Source organism: Calonectris borealis, chromosome 1 (genome assembly GCF_964195595.1).
Source record: "Calonectris borealis chromosome 1, bCalBor7.hap1.2, whole genome shotgun sequence".
Taxonomy (NCBI): domain Eukaryota; kingdom Metazoa; phylum Chordata; class Aves; order Procellariiformes; family Procellariidae; genus Calonectris; species Calonectris borealis.
In genome coordinates, this window is record NC_134312.1 from 141,697,073 (window position 1) to 141,718,499 (window position 21,427).

General features: G+C 37.3%; 1 protein-coding gene across 1 annotated transcript; it reads left to right on the top strand.

The window, feature by feature from the left end:
* The first annotated feature begins 18,440 nt into the window (after positions 1 to 18,440).
* On the top strand, positions 18,441 to 19,908 carry LOC142078063 (uncharacterized). The gene is given in 2 exon segments (XM_075140598.1): positions 18,441 to 19,073; positions 19,075 to 19,908. Coding segments are annotated over 2 exon segments (1,467 nt in total).
* Positions 19,909 to 21,427: the final 1,519 nt, after the last annotated feature.

Consider the following 21,427-nt stretch of genomic DNA (forward strand, 5'->3'; position numbering starts at 1 on the left):
CTTGAATAAAAAAATAAAGTTTTCTGTTAAACAATTTATGCTAGATGTCCATTACGAACAACAGTCCATTCAGACTTCCTCTAGAATATTTAATTAATTTGACTTTTAAGTGTTCATGCTGGTTTCATAGTGGAGAATTTACACTACAGTTAAGACACATTTAAAAAAAAAAATGATAAGAGATTGCCTTTACTATCTTAGACAAGTTTTCAGAATTTTTAGTCCTTACTACCTACAGGACATGTAAAACTTTTTAGTTCTGGGTTAATAGTCTACAGCTGTGTGAAATGAGTGTTGAATGACAATTCATCATATTGACACCTGGACAAAAAACCAAAGGGATTTCCCTTGGCTGTAAAAGAAGATACAGGTGGACAGTAAATGTAGCAGCTGGAGAGGTGCTACAAAGTATATGCACAGCTGAAAAAACAAATTGCTGCTCCTTACTGGAGAAGCACTCCTCACCTGAGAAACAGATCCTGGGGTCAGGATGTCCCATTATTCCTCTGGAAGAACTTGCAGGCCATCTCTTCACATTGCATTCAAATAGATTTTTTTTTCCTACTTTTATAGGTAACTTTCCCCTTATCAATCCCATAGGCTGTCTGAAAAATACTGGGGAGAAGAAGAGCCAAGAGGATAATTGGTAGTAATTTTTAAGCATCTAGGAAAATTCTATCTTATGGTACCTGAAGACTTCGTGTACTTTTGGTGCAGGGAAGTGGTAATTTCGTTGACAGGTTAAGTTATGGCATTCTGTCTTATGTATAATATCTGTGCAAAAGAGATTGCTTTGAATGTGATTTGAACTTTATTATTATCTTGACTGTGTAGTTTCGACACACACAAAAAAGGAAATATCTTTCCTTTTACATTTTTTAAGTGTAAAATTAACTTCAGCATATTCTTTACTATAAGATCCAAATGTCTATATTTTTAGAAGCATTTAATAAGTATAAATTGATGTTAAATTGCCTGCACCATATGAGACTATAACATTGCTAATATCCTAGTGTCTCCTGTGAATTGCTGGTTCAATTTATTTGGTTTCCTTGAAGATATGAATCACAAAAGGAGACTTGTCTTCCTGCCAGGAGTTTTCCTGCAAATAGCTTTCCTCCTTTTGCAATTTTTTTTCCAATGTCATCTAGCATGGCTGAGGAACTTTGTTTCTACTGGGGAGAAAGACAGTTCATCTTTGCAGTTTCCCTCTGTAAAAACACATTTAAAATAACTTTGAAAGCACACAGTTCCTTGCTTCGGGTTTAATGTCTCTGCTCCTATAGAAGATGCCATAAATCTAATGAGACACAAGAAGAGGTGAAAAACAATGAGGAAGAGTGAGAGAACAAAAGTGGGGTAGGAGGGGGGCAGAAAAAAAAGACAGCATTATCTCAATGAAAAGCAAAATAAATTGCCAACTGCTGACAAAACTGCAAGATATTGAGTAAAAATAATCAGAGAAGATGAGAGGTTAAGGAGAATGATTTAAATCTTGCAGGCTTTGTGTGGACAGTAATTAGATTATGTTACCTCAATCAACAAAAGAAAGATATCTCAACGTATGGATGAATTGCACCCATATTAGGTGCTATGAGTGATTTAAAACTTTGGCTGCAATTAAATCTTTTCTAATAGTAAATTTAGGATAGAGATTGGCTATTGAGAGGAGGTTTAAGAGAGTGCTGGCTGTTTTTATAGGAAAAATATGTGTGTTGATAGAACATATTGATTTTCTCAGTATGAACTGATTATAAAACTCTGAGATACAGTTCATATTATAACAGCAATAATAACATATCTGAACTTAAAGACTGAGCTTAGCTGAACATCTGTACCACTGCTAGAATTGCGGTGCAGAGTTATTATCCCACCACTGCCCTCAAACCTGTGGCAGATTTGGAATTCTTTCTTGAACAAATTAGCTAATGATTTGCTGGGAATCCTTCATTTGTTAGTTGCTTCATAATATATCCATGAAAATGCTTTAGGACAGGTCTTTGTAAATAGTAGCTCATTTACTGAATATATTCTAACATATATCAACCACGTTTCATATTTACTACTCTTCTTTAGAAAATTGTTGGTATCTATTTTGAAAATAAAACTCACTGGATCCTCTACCAAGTATTGTACGTTCTTACAGAATTCTGATTAAAAAAAACCAGGCAAGATCTTTCCCTGCTATGAATTGTTGTGGATGTCTTTAGTCAGTGGAACTCTGCTGATTTTTGCCAAGTTGTGGCACAGACCTGAAGATTTCTCCACAATCATCAGAATCTTTTAAAAGAAATAATTTTCTCTTAAGCATGTCACCTGCTTGTGATCAGCATCCTAACAAAAAATGAATAGTTCCTGAACAGGTAAATATTAGGTTGCTGACCAACAGAACATGATAATAAGTGACATATAAATTTAAATTATCATTCAAGAATGATGTGATTACCAGAATTTTGTTGTTGTTTTCTTTCTTTTTTTTTAAAGGCGGAACTGCTTTTGCAATGAATGGTTTAACATCTTTAATATACTTATCCTACTGTGGCTACAAGTAATGTAACTGGAATCCTTTTCAGTACGTTGAGTGAAGGAAATGCAAGCTTTGCTCTGCTTTGACATGTGTTGGATAGCTACATGGTGTGCATGACAAATCATAATTTGGCTCTAGCAAATTAAAGCAGTGTGTCATTTGGGCCAGAAAACTCAGTCTCCCAGCAGGGGTCAAATCCTCTACTCCCTCTTCAAAGCTTAAAAAGCCAGATTTTGAGAACAAGTCTTGTAGCTTATTACAGGAAATAAAATAAAATAAAATAAAATAAAATAAAATAAAATAAAATAAAAGTAAAGAAAAGTACAATGTACACATTCAGCATTTGGTGGAATAAGAATTAGTATTTATACAGTGTTTTGAATATTTAGAGCATTTTACCAAGATTAGCCAATGACTTTACTACCTTTTTGTTTGTTTGGTTGTTTTTTTACAAGAGCTATAAATGTCTTAGACTACAAGTCTTGAGAATTACTTGCTTTTTTCTGGCCTTGAGGTAATAATTATATTCTTTTTTGTTGTTTTAATTTACTTCTCTACAGTATATGAAAGTATTTTCCATAATCTTTTTCAGTTATTCCAAATTGATCTGGGTGTGAAGTTCAAGAAAAAACACACTCCTCAGATCTTTCCACAAACCATGACCTGTCTATTTTAGCTGGACTTCCAGTGAGATTTGACTGGCCTGCCTGGATTCTACAGCTTCTTTTTGAGGAGATTTAGATGCTGAATTGAGCCTGCATTCCTTAATCATATACTGTAATCAGACTTGGCTTTTTTGGCGGTTTTTACTGAACTTTGATGGCGCAATGTTCAACCCAGCCCCCCTGCCCCCTGGGTTTTGAGGATCTGCTAGACTAAATGGTCTTTCTTGGTGGCAATTATGTATGAGAACCTTCTTTGGTCCTTAGAACAATTTTCAGAATTGTCACTGAGCAGACTGAATTTTGGTGACCCTGTAAGAGATATTTATAACCAAACACAAATTGGCTTGCATTAAAACAAAGCAAATGCACAAAATTATTTCTTCACCACTGCTAAACCTGGAAATGTGTTTTTTGAGTGTGTCGCTTTTAGCTGGAACTAAGGGGATAGCAACAAAAACAGTATAAAAGGGTTGCTTTTATACTATTCTTGCCCTACTCTGAGACTTCATGGAGGGAAGATTACCCAGAAGCACTGCTGAGAGAAGTGAGACCTTGACTACTTCCGCCCAGCTGTAACCCACTAGGTGATTCTGATACGTGTTGGGAAAACAAACAAAACACAGATAATGGTTATAGGTGAGGTTTATCCAAAAGTATTAGACTACATTTCCTAGACATGCACAGGAAAGAAGCAAAGGAGCACACAGGAATTCTTAAAACTTTAATCCTTATAAAACATTGGGCATGGGAGACCAAAAGGTGATAGTAACCTATGTAACAACAGCTAATTAAAAAAAAAAAAAAATCAGAGAGATTAGCCTGGGGTGACATGAAAAAAAAGGCCATTGGTGGTTTATGCCAATGATTTAACTCAGAAAGCAATAAACAGTGAAAGCGACAGTCCCTTGAGGAAATGTATCCACAAACATCCGCCACTGCTCTGTGTAGAGGCCAGGCGGGCAGACAGGACATAGATACTTGGACCTGATGGAGTCCTCTGTCTAAACAGAGTTCCTGCAGCTGGTCACGACTGGCCTGGAGGCTGTGATTGATGCCAGCATGTTTTCTACAGGACACACGTGTGTGTGTTTATGGCAGAACAGAAATTACTATCCAGCCGATAGGTCCACCCTACTTAGCAAGTGAATCTTAGATTTTATGTCATTGATTGGCATGGTTCTGTCCTTGTGGCTACCTCACCCCTAAATTCCCCTATGACAGAGATTAAAAGAAACTAGTCTTTTATTTCAATTTTTGCATATGAATTGATTCTAGTGACTGCAATTCTGTAGCACCAGAATCTGCATTAATTCTTATTCATGTAAAGTTTAGGTACCCATTCAATTCTGCATGCTCACCCAAGCCTCACATATATGCAAATCCACTTAGAATTGTGAGGTTATGATTTATCGTAGTCATCCTACTTCATTTAATATACTATATCTATGCATATATTAGAGTAAACATATCTATTGTTAAACTGGTCAAAGTGTTACAGTGGTCATCTGAATAGGCATCTCGTGTTTAAAAAACACTTTTTATTTAAATGCAGGAAAAACAATTGTTATGGATTTAGAAATGGTATTTATTTTTTAGATAGATTGTTATAAATACACAAGATTATCACTCTCATTATGTATATCAGATTTGTTTATTGTTTCGTTAAAGTAAACATAGAAATAGAATTCATGGTGAATTTATACTGACAGTCATCTCTTAACTTACCTTATGAACTATGATTATTGAATCAGTAAACAGCTGTCAGAACCCAGCACAGCAGCACTCTTGTTTTCTTTTTCTTTAAACGAAGGAAGCATATATAAAATGCAGCAATAGATTTAGGCCTTAACCATTTTCATCCTGATTCCAATCCTCATCTTTTAGGTATCTGTCCTACGTACAGTCTTGAACTTCCAACACAGGACTCAGGTAGTATTAACTGCCACTGACTAATATACCCACAGTCAATGTACCAGCTGAACTTGTAGGCTGACTAATAGAAAATACTCTGATGGTTCTCAGGGAGGCTTGTTATGTCTTTTGAGCTTTGTTGCCAACAGGGAATGTCTCCTTCCTGTCAGGGTATACTGTAGGCTGTCAGCTTGCCTCCTGCTTGCCCTGGTATAATACACGGTATTTAAACCACTCTTTTAAAAATGTGAGAATTCAGTATAATTTTCTTTCTGTTCCCAGATCTGGGAAGGTCAGAAGGTAGAATTTCATTTCAAGATGCCTTTCTTTTGCTCAGATAACATATTTTTGTTCACAACCTTTAATGGTTTATGAGCTCCCAATACAAATTATGCATGCACAATGATGTATTACATATTTGAACTCCTTTTTCTTAATCATTTTTCATAAACACCTTAGAATTATTTCGTGGGTACCTAAACCACTGGAAGAAAGCAACTGTAGGTACACTATCATCTCTTGTGGAACAAGATATCTTCCACTCTGCTACTAAAGGGTCATGTAGCTTGAAAATTTTAGGTTCTCAAGAAAAAAAACAAGTGTGAACGTGATACCCCACACTTGTGCTTAAAGCACTCATCTATAAAGAAAACTAGGATTCACGTTTATATTTGTGGGATGGTTTCTCTACAGAAAACATTCTTAAATACAATATAATCCAATCACAAACCATTAAAATACAGAACTATCTTAGGACAAGAAGTAACTGAAATTAAGATTCCTTCAACCCCTAGTTGATGCTCCCAGCATGTATCACAGAGAACTGCTTGCTGTTTTATGACATTGTGTAAAATAAAATAACCCCCGAGGAAGCTGTGAATGCTTCCTTTTATGGTGCTAGAAGGTTGGACTGTTTTATCAGAAATGTCCTAGCTGCATTTCCATTTAGGTGTGCTGTACCAGCCTTGCTCTTAAAATACATATGCTGAGGGATTGCTTGTGCCTGTACAGAGTTAGGAGACTTCAGTTCTGCAGCTATGTGATACTGAGTTGCAGAATGGAATGTATTTGGTATAAGTCCTCCTAAAGATTAACAGATGGTCTCTTTCAGGCTCTGTCTGTTGGTTTATACCTTGGGACGACTCTACCTTCCCTTCTTCCTCCCCCAGGTGGATCTCATTCACCTGGGATGAGAAGTGTGAATTTAATTAACTTCATTCAGAGAAGAAAACTGAGCAGAGATCTAGGTAAACAGGGTACAGTATTAAATGAGTGTAGCAGAATTCACAGCTGCCATTGGCTTTTGTTAGAAATTGATCTGCTAGATTGGTTGACACCAGTTAGATCAACTTTATCAAGAAGATAAGCTGAATGATTCTGGCAAAGGTTGTAGGAACAAAGTACTTGTTAACTAACATTCAGATGCTTCTTAAACACTTTTGTTAAAAGCTAAGGAGGTTTTTATGTGACATCTAGGCAAGTTTTTTGAGGCTTATGGTTCTAGAGATAGCAATTCTTTCCTTAAGTCCCATTTTTTGTACATGTGCCTTTTAGCTAGTGGTTTTAGTGGTCTTTTGCTTCTTGTTAAGTAATATTTTTTGATTGATATGTATTGTTTAATACTGTAAATAACATTAAGAACCTTTTTTTTACATTACAAATAGTTATTGCTGATTTATGAAAAATACTAGGTTGTCCTACAACCATGAAACTTGCTTTTTGGCATCAGTGTGTATTTTGCCCCCTAACATCTCTCCCCTTGTGCTCTCTGAGACAACTTTAATTCCCCCTTCACTAGGATATTTCCTTTGGATGATACAGAATTAGATCAGTAGCTGATCATTATTCATGTGCTTCTATTTCTTAGACTAGAAAGGGAGTTGTATTATGTCGACTCAGTGAAGACATGTATTATGACTCAGTAAAGATAATACTTTGGGTTTCTCTCCTCTAATGAGAAGCCATATCTAACTGGGGCGGGGGGAGATGGGGACGTGGTTGAAATTTGTCCCAAAAAAGTGACAGATATTTGGTGAATTTTCTTAAGGAAAAAATTGCTAGGGAAGAATTAAAAGACAGGCAAAATACAATCCCTTAAGAAAACTAGTTAAAACTATATATATATTTAAACATTTTTTTGTTTGTTAGTTTGTTTTTTTGTTTGGTTTTTTTTTTTGTTAAAACTCTTTCTGAAATACAGTCTGCTATCAGCAAAAAAACTATTCTAGAAATGTATGAGGAGGAGGTCAAAATTTTGGCCAGAAATTAATATCCCCTACAATTTCACATTTCATATAGGGAAGAATAAACTCCCAGTGTTGCTCAAACACAAATAGCAATAGAGAAGTTGAAATATCTAGGACATACTATAAATTTAGATGCTGAAGCCTATTATTTTGAAGAAATATTTCTTTGTTACTCTGCCACAAATATCCTGACAGTAAATTTTTAGGAACCTAATGTCTTACACACACTTATACCAGTGGAAACAACTAGTGGAAAGTTATTGAAGTTTTCTGAAACAGATGCATCTACGGTCTTTTTAAATCCACTGATGATTAAAACTTGAGTACCCAACCAGGATAAATGTCAGAAACTTTGCAGACATAAGCAAAGAAAGAAGAAATGTTGGCTCGCTTCTCTGTTCCTGTAGTTTTCAGATTTACCTTTAAATTGTGGATTTCAAATAAATAGGGCATGAATTTAGGGCAGGATTTTCATTGCCTCTTCCAAGTCTACAACAAATTATGATGTGTTGCTTACAGTGTACTCTTTTTTTATTCACACATACATTAAAAATTGGTTGCTGTCTATGCGACCTATGAATAAATGATGTTTCTTAAAGAAGATTCACCACAGGTTTTGACATCATTAATTTTCTCTGATAAAATGCAGGCAGATCAGAGTGTTGCAGTCAGTCCATTCACTTCAAAAGCTGCTTTGTATGTTTTTAGTTTGAGAATGATCTGTTTGTTCGATTATAAGTTCATCAGAGCCCCTGTACCCTGTGACAAAATCTCCAATTTGATAACCTAATCAGAGTGGTGCACAGACAGAACAGCACAGAAGTCACAAAGACTTCTATAATTTTCAGAACTCTTCAGAAAAGACAGCGGAAAAATGTATCAGAAATTTTTATTATTTCTCTCTGTGTATCCTTATTTACTGGAAAAAGCAGTTACCATCTTGTCATGAGCACAACCTACAGAGTTTCCATGTAGGAGTTACCTTTATACTTATTGAAGCGGGGCTTATCTGTTTTTTTAGCTGTAACAAATGTGATACAGAATACATGTAGGTACTGACAGATAGATATCATGAAGTTCCCTTGAAAAAGTAATCTTACCTAATTTTAAATGTCTACAGATGATTTCTACATCTTAGTTTGTCACCGTTTTACAGTCAGTGGAGAAATATGCACCTCTGTGGAATCTCATAAAGCAGATGTCCAAAATAGTTCATATGAGTCATGACCTAAAATGCCCAGTTTCTCTCCATTCCCTTTAATGAAATACTTAGCTAACTTTCTTAGAGGTAGATGTAGACTCACTATAGAATTCTGGGCATGATTCAGTTGCCAAAATATAAGAATCTAAGGCCATTTTTTAAAAATTAATTTATTCCACATTGCCTTCAGCTGATCTCCAAACTCCAACCCCTGCCCTGAGATGTCTGTATTTTGGATGAGCAGATATTACACAGAACCTAGGAGAAACCCATTTTCTTGTTGAGGAATTCCTAGAAGCTAGGCAGACCCTACAATGTCTAAAATGCCACTGGTAGCAAAAGTTTAGGCAAGGGAATTACCCCCATGAAATTAGGTGAGATGAATCCCTGACAGGTTTTATTTAAATGAGAATGTTTTGATGATGTTGGAATTAATATGGAAGCATAGCAAGTTCCTAGCAGACACATGTTAAAAGCACTCTGTCAGGCTTTATTCCCTTACTGTGGAACAAGGGAAGACATTTTGAAGACATTTATGATCTCTCTTATGAATCCTTTTAGGGTTATAAGAAACCTGTAAGTACACTTACATAAGAAACATGATTCAGTACTGGAGTTTCATTCTCTGTCAGTCACCTTTAGTCAGCTCCCTGCTGTGCAGAATGCAGTGAGCAGGCAAGTAATAGACATTTTGGAGACATACAGATATTTTTGACAGCTGTTTTTTACCATCTTTATTTTTCTGACTTGGGGAGGGGGGGCTTTTTTGATAGCTTCTTGTATTTCCTTCCTTGCTTTTTGGAATTATGCAAGGGTGGTTGGTTTTGGTGGTTCTTTCTTTTTTTAAATTTCCTTTTTTTGATTTTCCTCCTTTTCTGTGGGTTTTTTTGAGGAGCGGTGACATTTCTGGTTTTGGGAGTTTGTTAGTGAGTTTGTATCAGTTTTTATTTATTTATTTAGATGTGATTATAGGGGTGGATTTTTTGTTTGTTTTTCAGAAGCTTTTCTTTCCTCCCATAGCACTTGCTTGTTGGGTTGTATTTATTTTAGGTTTTTTTGTTTTCTTTTTTTAATTTTTTTTTTTTTTGCTTTTTAATGTTGTTTTCTTAATTTAGACAAGGGATTTTTTGTTGCTGGACATTGCTGGGTGTGGTTTTCTTTTCCTCCCTCTAGCAGTTACTTGTGGGGAGGTGTTTATTTATCTACTTATTTCAGTGTTTATATGGGGTTTCTTTAGATATTTAGTTAGAGAGGTTATGGACATAGGCGAAGCTTCTAGCAGCTTCTCACAAAAGCCACCCTTATAACACCACCCACTAAACAAAACCTTGCCACACAAACCCAACACAACATTATTTTGTTTTGTTTGTCTATCCAGTGGCTTAACACTTTTCCATGTAGTAATCTGTGTGGCGTTTATTCCTGATTTTTTTTTTTTTCTGATATTTATTTAAACAAGAGCTGGGGGAGTTGGATGATGGAGTTGGCTTTTTTTTTTTTACCCACCCCCACAGTTTGTGGGGTTTGTTTGTTTGTTTACTTACTTGTTTTGTTCCTTTTCTTTTTTTCCCCCTAAATCGTGAATTCTGTTTGTAGTTACCTCTGGAAGCTTCTTAGGGCTTCTGCAGCCCACAGTTTTCTGTTAGCTGTTCCCTGCTAGGAAGATGACTCTTCACTGAAAAAGGTGGGTACCCATACACTATAGCTGACTGCTGCACAGGGTGTATCATGCTCATGCACACCTTGAGGAGTGACACCTATTTCACTAGTGAACAACAGTGCATCTAACACAAGCTTTGGCAGCTAGTGGTGGCTGTGAAGAGGCCCAGAAACTCCCCTCTAGGCAGCTGGAGAAGGCCTCTGGTACATAAAAGGCCTTGACTCACACTGTGCTTGAGAAGGCAGGTGATGCCACCCAGGCCAGGGTGGCAGGAGATGTGCTCTGGGCCAGGCACAAAGTCCTCATGAAAAGGAGGGGTAGGTGACCTTGTGACAGTGGATGCAGATAAGGCTGAGGTGCTTGTTACCCTCTTTGCCTCAGCCTTTATCAGGAGGGTCTTCCCAGTCTTTGTGCCCAGAGATAGGGTTCAAGAAGGAGAACAACTTTGCAATAGTGATAGAAGATTGGTTAACATTTATCTTGAGAAATCTTCATCCTTACAAGTCCGTGGGACTTAATGGGATGCATCCAGTCCAAAAGGATAAACTCAGATGAGTCAAACTAGGGTCTCGTAAGGTGGTTGGAAACAGATAACTTACCCTGCAAGGAACGGCTGGGGAGCTGGGCTGGAGAAGAGATGGTTTGGGGGGAACCTAACAGTCATCCCCTCACTGCCTACAAGACGTCATCGAGGAGATGGATCCAGGATCAGTGGTGCCTTGTGGAGGAATGAGAGACAATAAATCAGTGTTCCAACTGGTTATAAGAGGGGGTGTGGTGTGGGAATACTCAGTATGAGTTTTATTAACCGTTGGAACAGGCTGCACAAACAGCTTGTGGAATATCTGTCCTCAGACATTTTCTAGACTCAGCTGGACAAAGCCCTGAGCAATCTTGTCTGAATTTGTTGTTGACCCTGTTTTGAGTAGAAAGTTGGACAATGCTTCCCACTTGAATTTTTCCAAATGTTGTGTCACTTAATGGACATTTATCTTCCTAGTTAACAGCTTGTGCTGTCATACAGTTCAGTCTGCAGAGTTCATGAAAACATAAAATATTTATTTTGGAATGCCTGAAAATTAAACATTATATCTTCAAACTTATTTCTGGACCTTGCTAATTTAGGAGTTTACTGGGGCTGGTAGGATCACATCAGAATAAGGAGAACAAAACCAGTATGGTTCAACATTTCTTTTGCACATTCTTGTTGTGAAAGCTGAGTGAAAGCAACTGAAATGTCATTTTCTAACTGTACTGTTGATTGGCTCTTTCACAAACACCACTTGGTCCTTCAGTAATAATAAATTAATGTTTCCTCACTCAATCCTTTTCATCATCTTAATTGCATTAATGAATATTATGTCTATAGATCCAGACTAATAAAAGGAAAGCAGAACCGCACAGTTTGTTCAGCACAAACCATAATGATTTCTCCTCCTTATTCCAGTGTTGGCACAGGTGAGGAAAGACAGCAAATATCTCTTATGCATTTTGTTTGTTTGTTTTTCATTTTCATTTCTGTCTTCCCCCCCAACTAAGCTGCATCATAACTGCAGAAAAGGTAGAACCCAAACCCACAGATTTTCAAGCTGTCAAGTTTTTCACAAACATAAATTTTGCAAGATTCCCCTATCCCTACTTCTTTTTTCCAAGACCATTTCTGTCAGCACATTTAAATCCAGAAATTACTTCTGTGTGCAGTATGTATCACCAAATTTGGAACTACCCATAAGCAATGGACAATTTACACAGATGATTGCACCAATGCTGTCACTTGCAGTGAAGGAAAAGTTGCTCATTCTATTTAGTATTCATCTTGTTATGGTTTATTTTGTTTGGGGTTTTTTTCTGAATGTATATGAAATGTTAGGAAATTTTTTTTTTTTTTCTAAACATTTTTCAACTAACAATCAAAAAGTTCATAGGAGATTTTAATGTTCTCTTTGTTTGCTTTTTGGAGCCAATATAATATATATAATATTGTTTGTCATAATTTTATTTCTTTTTCTGATATATTTCATCTGCGCATCAGCTTAAACACACTTGCATTTTCCAAAAGTACCTATTTTAACTGGAGCACAGTGCCTCACTGCTGTATTCATGTCTATAGTAATCTTCTTAAACACCAAGGTATGCTGGTGTGATTGCACCTCTTCATGTTGCCAAAAATTACATTAAAATATTTGAAAGAAATTTTATAATTGAAACTGAATATGTATTTTGGTGACAACATTCTTCACTCCTTTCCAGCACTGCTAAATGCATAACAGTTATCATATATAGAAAGCAGTGCTTTCTACCAGTGGGAGGGAGGAGAAGAATCCTACTTATTCTACTGAAGCAGATACTAAGGAGACACCACCTAAAAAGACAGGAGAAAGAATGTGTGGAAGAAGCTTTTTATGTGAAATGATTTGAACTTCAAAGAGACTTGATTTTCTGTTTTGTTCCTCCCCTCCCCCATGAGTTTTTGTTTTGTTTTGTTTCTTTGTGTTTTATTTTCTTCTTTTTTTTTTTCAGACTTAAACTAAGAGTACAGGAAAAAATGTTGTGGTTTTTTTTTTCCCTCTCAGATAATTTTACTTATTTTATTAACTGTTTTTAAAAACAGTTGTCCTATCTCTGTCTACACCTTCATCTTACACTGGGTTTTACTGTCTTTTAGTAGTCATCAGTAAAACAAACACAATCTTTTGGGGCATTTCATTTTCTGTGATATAAAATCCATTTCTTATTTTTTGCATGGGCTAAAAAGTTTTGAAAATAATTTGATATCCAGATTCATTTTCACATAGTACTGATTGTGCCATCCATACCTGGAAATGAGGGATCTGTTCAAATTACTAAGTTAAGAAGACTTACTGGTATCGATACAAATGGAGGTGTGAAGTATTTTGTCATCAGAACATGTTAACACGTCCTTTCCTGAATTGTTGAACAAAATGTAAGCAGTTGTTTTTACCAAAACCTAATCACAAAACTGATGCAGTCTGCTTATTATTACTTGTAAGACTGTTGGTGAATGTTTGGGAGCTGCTCAGAAAATAAAAGATATTTCAGATACGTGAATACAATATTTAGATTTATGAAGGTTATGAATTTCAGAGTAAAAGACAAAACTGCAGAAAGACAAAAGCACTTTGGAACATGATCAGATAAATAATTCATTAATAAGAAGGTTCTACAAGTTCTTTTCATGCAGAGAGAAAAGAATACATATGGAGCAAAAAGAGTAACATATATCTAGAAACAACATCCAGTAATACATCCAGACTTGCAGAGACCCGTTCTAACATAATTTCATGGTGTCAGAACTACAATGGAAATAATTATTGATTACAGACTAAAAAGAATATCAGATAATTTATTTTGGATGTTTCTTCCTCATGAAATCTTTCTGCTATTGACTATTTTATGAATCTTGAAAGGTATATCATTACAGGTTAATGCAAAAAAAAATGCTTTGTGGCATTTCTAGCTTACCTTTATAATACATATTAGAACAAGAGGTAAAAATGTTTCTGTAATTGAATTAATAGATAAGATATTAGGTCTTAAAGCTGCCCTTTGTCAGAGATAGATAGTAGAACTACAGATACTGAAAAACTTGCTTCCTCTAAGAGGAATTTTAGGAATGTTTAAGTGGAATGTATTCTATAATACACACACAAAAAAATCATGATCTTCTTCATATCTTTTTTGCGCTCTACTGCTTTTCAACACTAGTGCCTGTAATCATTGGTCATTGAGGCACATTCTAAAAAAAAAGACAATAAAAAAATTCCTAAGAAGGAAATTGAAACAGACAAGAACCTATATTAGGGACAGATATTTTGATATGTGGCTAGTTGATTTTAAAGATAAGTGAAAAAAAATTTACAAAATGTATGATTATATGTGCTCTTTTACTTCCTAAGGAATCACTGTAGCCTTTAGAATTAAGGCCAAGGGAACTAATAGAATATGTATTAACAGGAAAATGTCTGGCAGACTAAACAGTAATAAATTAAAACCATTTTGTTCAGTAGGATAGCGGTGTGGCTCTGTAGTCTAGAAGTTTTATGAAACTAACTTGAAAGAGGTCTGTTTCATAAATTTTAATTGTAAGCCAATGTAGGCAGAAGTGGGTTACGTTTCTGCAAACAATGGATGAATTCATAGTCAATCAATATTTACCCAGTTATGAAGATGTAGACCTGAGGTAAAAGGCACATTCAGAAGCATATTATTGGAAACAGAGCTTTTCCATTCCACCTTGTTACTAGTTAAACTGGTTAAAATGTCCTACTGTTTAAAAAATTTTATTTAGGATCATATAATCCAGAATTTTGTTTTGGTATGTACCATATTTTTTCTTGCAGAACCTTTAAAGTGTATTTCTCAATTGATTTTATAGTTATATTTACACTGAATTATGAGGAGTTCTAACTAGACTTATTATTTTACAGTACTGAGTACAATTACACTAGTAAAGCCACAGAAGTAATATGATCAGTATGAAATATTTCATATAATACTGATCTGTTCATATTTTAAGTTTTTCGTAATTTTATTCTAGAACACACTAGTCTTCATGGTAATGAAACAACAGGGAGAGCAAATGCCTGCTCAGAAAGAAATCCATTCTTTTTTTTTTTTATTATTATTTTTTGTTATTATATTGTACAGCTCAAACTGGAAAGTACACTAATATATGTAAAAATGGAAAAAAAAAAAAACCAAGTGGTTTAGAACTCTAAAAAGATAAGACAAGATAGCATAGAACACAATGAATCTTAATTTTAATGTAGAGATATCTGTGGTAGAAGCTCAAATGTCATCACTTCAGACCATTCAAAAAATGAACACTTCTTTGAGAACCAGATTTGGAAATCATTGTGATAGAAATCACAATTGACTGTTGGGAAATGGGGGAACTGAAGAAAGTAGAAAGCAAAGAAACCATCTGGCATTTTGTGATAAAGGGAGGAGGGAAGACTAAGAGGCATTCATCTCAGCTAGAAGTTCATATTATTATCGTATCATCATCATGCCTGCTACCAAGCAATTTGCTTCTTCGAAAAATGGAATAGAAAACTATATGGCACAAATCTGGTGGGCCTTCTCACAATATGAGAAAAAAACAGCTGTTAACTGGAGTGGATCACTGGATGTCATTCATATCACTGAACACCTAATAAAATCAGTCAAGGTGAACCTGAGAAATACAAGGAGGATTCAATAACTAGTGTTCTCATTCTCATACCACACAGCAGTAATCTCCTTCTACACTTGTGTCTTGATGCTTGTGATTAGGAAAGATTTAAGTGTCCACCTGTAAGATTTTCTATCCCTGTCTTGCATGCAGTTTTGTTGGACAGATAAATAACTGCATGAATATCACAGATTTGTTTTTTTTGTTTGTTTTTTTTTTTTTGCTAAGTGTTCCTGGCAGTGTAAAGCATGTAAGAACATTTTATTTTTTTTTATGTTTAAATATCCTAAATTGAAGTCCATAGAAAAATTTCACTGGATTTAATAAGGTTATACCAAATCTAGGGTGATACTTTTCCTCTAATTTCCTTCTTGTAAGCACAGAAAACCTGTTTTGTACTAAAGTGAGTATTTTCCTTCCTTTCTTTAAAGCACTGAAAATTGACCACAGCTGCAGATGGGACACATTTAGGATTCCCTGAATAATTTAAAAAATAGATATTTCTTATCATTATTGTATATTTAGCAATAATAATAGATGATTCTCCTATTTCAACCTGTTCTTTTTTAACAAAAAATGGAGCACATTATATATGCAGCTTTTTATATTTTACCTTGGTTCCTATATTTCTTATGAAGTACAGAGAATTATTTTGTGTTCATAGGTCCTGTGTTTGTAAATACTGTATGGGTCCTCCTAATATATAGCTATTTTTTTGTTGCCTGTTATTGCAGAAAATAGGGACTAGACTGGATGACGGAATCCCATCCCATCCCTCATCCATTCAGTCCTGTGTGGTTTCATTCCTAAAAAAAATTGTCTGGTTGAATGAGAAGAATATATCTGATAATGAATTCTCACAAAGGCATGTAAGAATACAAAAATTTTCGTAGTAATACTATAAAAATTGCAAACAACATTTTCTTCAACATTTCTTCCTGGCTGCTTAAATTTTAGTGGTTAAGAGAATGATAATAGAGATTGTTTATAGTCCTATTGCCTATCCAAGCTATATATCCTCAAAGACTTATTCAGGAAAAATAAAATCAAGCTCTTTAAATCACAAGTATTCTTACCAATAAACAACAAGAGAAAACCATGACTACTCTCAGCAGAAAAGGGAAGTGAAAAAAACAATGAGAATGAATCATAATCAAGCTTATTTATCTATAAATATGCAACAGATTTGAGCAGGCAATGGTGCAAATCAATATTTTGGCTGCAAGAGTTCAGTGAAGTTTCTGAGGTATTTCAAATATTTCTTGGTTCTATATAGAAAGAAGTGTTGAAAGACAAAATAAATATAACTGCGTATAAATAAGTTATTTTCATTTTTGTTTATAATCATAAAGCAAGTTGTTAAAGCAAAGGATACTGACCAGATCTTGGATAAAGAGAAAAAAAGTTATTCAGTAATTTTTTTTAGGGACAAGAATTTTAAACATTCCTATTGTATTCCACATAATTTTTAGTTATACATGAACTTTGCCAAGTTTTTAATAGTGGGTTGAAAACTTCAGCATTCTTTTTATATAAAGAAAATCAGACATAAACATGAATGAAATTTAGTGTTGAATTACATCATTCTATTAATGCTTTGCTGCATTCAGAGTTGCATCTTCTTTTGCTCACACCTAATTAGAAGTACCATGATTTACCTGATCATTCTGATCTGTAAAGTGTATGAGGAAGGAAATGGGAATTTGGATTTCTTGAAGATGCCATTACAGTCTTTATTTAACTTGAAACTTAGTTGGTGGTTAACTTCTGCTGACTACCAATGCTTGGAAGGTTCTCTTTTGTGAAAATGAGCAGCTATGACATGTTTATAACTCTGCAACATTACAAATTTAGATACCCAATTTCTTAGGGAATGTTGCACGTCTTTTACATGTAGGTAGATCACTCACTGCAAGATATAATAAATTTCTCAATTTTCAGGAGAAAATGTTAGTGGAGAAAAAGCAGCAGAAAACTTTCTTTTGAAAGTTCCTTTGGAGGTGAGATATTGCACCTAGGAATGCAAAAGCCAGAAATGTAACAAACAAGCAAAATCCTACCTTTACCTTCCTGGTTAGGCTATCTATGAGGAGTACGGAGACGTTGTGTTTTACACCATGTCTCATGAAATTTGTCTATATTTTATCTTATACCATCTTTGTGTTTTAACTGGCTTCAGTGGCTCTCAAATTCATAGCCTCAGAAGCCCTATTTACAGGAGCAGATTTAAAGAAGAATAACTTTCCCATGGCACTATCTGAGAGATGTGGAGTCAGTCCTCTCAAGTTGGCCAGAACCTGAAAGCAAAGGCTCCCACTGGAGGCTCGCTGGGTGCCTGCTCTGTGTGAGAGACTGAGCTGTAGAACATTTGTCTCAAAGATTGCTTATCTAAGAAGAGCAGCTGCAAGGCCACGGAGGCCTCTGGTTTGCAGGGGCTGCGCTCTGAGCAAGACTCCGTGTTGTCTAGGAATGTGGCAACGTACCATTGCCATGGAAACTGCAGCCCTCGAACAGGAATAAAGGGGACTGACAAGACGACCCCCACTGCAATCGACCACCGCCGACCCCAGAGAGATCGCCCACTGCGGACCCAGGAGCAACCACTCACTACTGAAGCACTAAAAGACTTGGACTCTGGATCCATGGTGGTGACTATTCTCGCAACCCTATCCCGAATGCTTGCTTGATTTCTATCTTTACTCTGATCTATCCTATTGCTACTAACTTTTACTTTTGATAATAGAAGTTGTTTAGGACATACAGTATCATTACTAACTTTTACTTTTGATAATAAAAATTGTTTAAGACATATGGCATTTGACCTCGTTTGTGTCTTAATCTTGCTCTTGGGATCACATCGAAACCTCCCCTGATATTGGATCGGAACATTTATATTGGCGTCACGGACAGGATCCCTTGAGACGAGAGTGCCGTACTGTTTTATGTGAGACCTCTCAGGAAAGTAAGGGGTGCTGGACTGTGTTTGAAACTTACGTGCTGCCTTCCTGAGACGACCTCTTCCCCGCTTTATATAAGATGAGTGATACTAAAACTGTCCCTTTGGGGAGAGAAGTTTTGTTTGAGTTTTTGGAGAAACATAATGCACAACCCTCTGTATCCGGAATAGACTGGGCTCAGGGAAATTGGTATAATTTGCAGAGTGTGGTTGATCAAACGAGTGCTTTGCAAAAAGATGTGAGAGTGAGATCTGGAAGAGGAAAAGCAATTGTTTGTGCTGTTCTCGGTGCCAGTTTAGCCGCTGCTGTAGAGGCAAGGGAACGTTGTCGCGTTGAGGAATCCCTAATTGTTGAATCCTTCCAAAACCTCATTCGGTCCCTTCAGGGGCAAGTGGCAGAATTAAAGGAACAGCTTGAAGGAGAGAGAGACCAGGTGAAATATCTGCAGATTGCTCTTAAGAAGCAACTCCTTGCAGGCACTGCCCACGAGGAAATACCCCCAAGATCGGAAACTGATTATCCTTTTAACGACTTGCAGGCAGCGAGAGAAAAAGTAGAGAAATTAGAACTGCTCTCGCTGCGACCCTTGGTTAAGACCGAGTATATTTATGATGATGATCAGGATCAGTTCCCCCAAGTTACAACCAAGGAGGTCCCCTATACTGCCCCCGAGTTGGCAAAGTTAAAAAAAGATTTTGGTCAGGTGAGGGAGTATGTATTTGATAGGGAGTTCGGAGATGGAGTATGTGTGGAGAGTATCATTATCTGGGGGGGATCAGATTTTGTTAAGTGAAAAGGAGGCGGAGGGGTATTGGGGACCGGGAGTATTTTTAACTACCGGGAATTACTGCGCCCCTTGGTCTTTAACCCAGTGGACAGCCTATTGGGTGGGGGCTTTGAACCCCTTGGAGAGGGGGGATCCCCTCGCAATTACGGGCACTGTTGATCAATTGGTGGAAAGTGTGCATAAGGCAGCTTGCTTGCAGATGATGTATGATCGAAAGCTAGAGCCTAGGCAGGAGTCCCCAGTGATGATGCCTGTAGATCCTGAGCGAATGACTCCCCTTATAAGGGGACTCCTCGATTCCTTAAAGCCGATTGGTATACAGTTACAGGGGAAAACACAGGCAATGCCTCAGAGCGAAAGAGTTGCAGCTGCTTTAGAAGGACTTACACCTGATCGGCACTGCCAGTCCCCAGATAGGAAGATGTGGACTTGGGGGGAGGTCGCCCAAGAATTGATCAATTACGGGTGCAAGTATGGCCCTGTAAACCTTGCGGCCACTAAAACAGACCCTAGAGGCCTAAGGCGAGCTGAAGTAAAGATGGTTCCATGCCCTGAGGGTGATGGAAAAACACCCCTCGCTAAACCACCTGGAGGGAGGGACATCCCAAATAAGCGCAGCAGTCTGTGGGCAAAGGGGTGGCAAAAGGGGATCCCGCGTGACTTAATGGATGGATTGCCGACTGACAAGTTAGAAAAACTGGTGTCTGAATGGCCCGATAATCGGCCGATAAAGGGACGGGTTCTAAAAATACCACCCTGAGTGCACCCTCTTTAATTGACTTATCAGAAACAAATGTCCCCCGATATTCGACGGAAAACTAGATCCGTTGCTCTCCGATGGTGAGCGGGGGGGTGAAGGTTGGGTATATATCACTGAAATGGCCAGGGTGACTTACTAATTACAAGCTTTGTGGGGCCAAAACAAATCCTGGTCACATTTTTAGTAGATACTGGGGCTCAAATTTCAGCTATCAAAACAAATGATGCTACTAACTGTGGGGTTAAATTTTCTGAACAGAGGCTGTTTGTAGCAGACGCATTTGGCAATGTTCAGCCACAAGTGTTAGCAACAGTCAACCTACGACTGCCGGGAGAAGATATTGCCACCACGGCGGAAATGGTTGTGGGAGAATTTCCACTCAACCTCCTGGGACTTGACGTTCTGAAAGGGACAACCTGGATTGATAATAAAGGGAGACAGTGGTTGTTTGGCTCTCCAACAAGAGACATTCGGCTGCTACAAGCCACGCTGCCACTTCCCCCTTCAAAGCTTACGAATGTTAAGCCTTAACCGATACCCTTGGGGGCCAGAGAGGGAATAACGCCTGTGTTAGAGGATTTAAAAGAACAGGGCATCGTGATTCCGGCCCACTGCCCTTTTAAGTCCCTGGTGTGGCAAGTGGAGGCTGACTGCAGATTATCGTAGACTTAATGCAAACACTAGTCCATTGACAGCTGTGGTACCGAATATTGCTGAGCTTATAGCTACAATCTAGGAACGAGCCCACCCGATCATGGCGACAGTGGATGTAAAGGACCTGTTTTTTACAGTCCCCCTACAACCTGAGGACCAAGATCGTTTTGCTTTTACTTGGGAAGGTCAGCAATTTACTTTCACCCGACTCCCGCAGGGATATAGGCACTCCCCCACGTTAGCCCACCATGCGCTGGCACAGGAGCTGGAAAGAGTTCAGGTAGAGAAGGGGGTCAGTATTTACCAATATATTGATGATATTCTTGTGGGAGGGGATGAGGTAGAAAGGGTTCAGACAATCCAAGATAATATAATTTCCCATCTGGAAGTTTGGGACTGAAGATTCCGCCTGAGAAAACACAAACACCCTCGAGTGAAGTAAAGTTTTTAGGGATCTGGTGGAAGGGAGGAATGACATGTATCCCACCTGACACATTCTCCTCGCTAGATCAGATTAAGATGCCAGAGTCAAAAAAGGACTTACAGCATGTGCTGGGGCTGCTTGTATTTTGGAGAAAACACATTCCTGATTTTTCAATTATTGCAAGACCCATATATGACTTGTTGCAAAAAGGGGCCCAGTGGGAATGGACTGAGCCCCATGAAGGAGGCATTGCAGTTGCTGGTGTTTGAAGCAACTGCCCATCAAGCTCTGGGTCCTATTCACCCTACAGACCCAGTCCATATTGAATGGGGATTTGCCAAAACCGGGCTATCTATACATTTGTGGCAAAAGGGCCCCGAAGGACCCACTCGACCTATTGGATTCTATTCTCGCAGTTTTAAAGATGCTGAAAAAAGATAT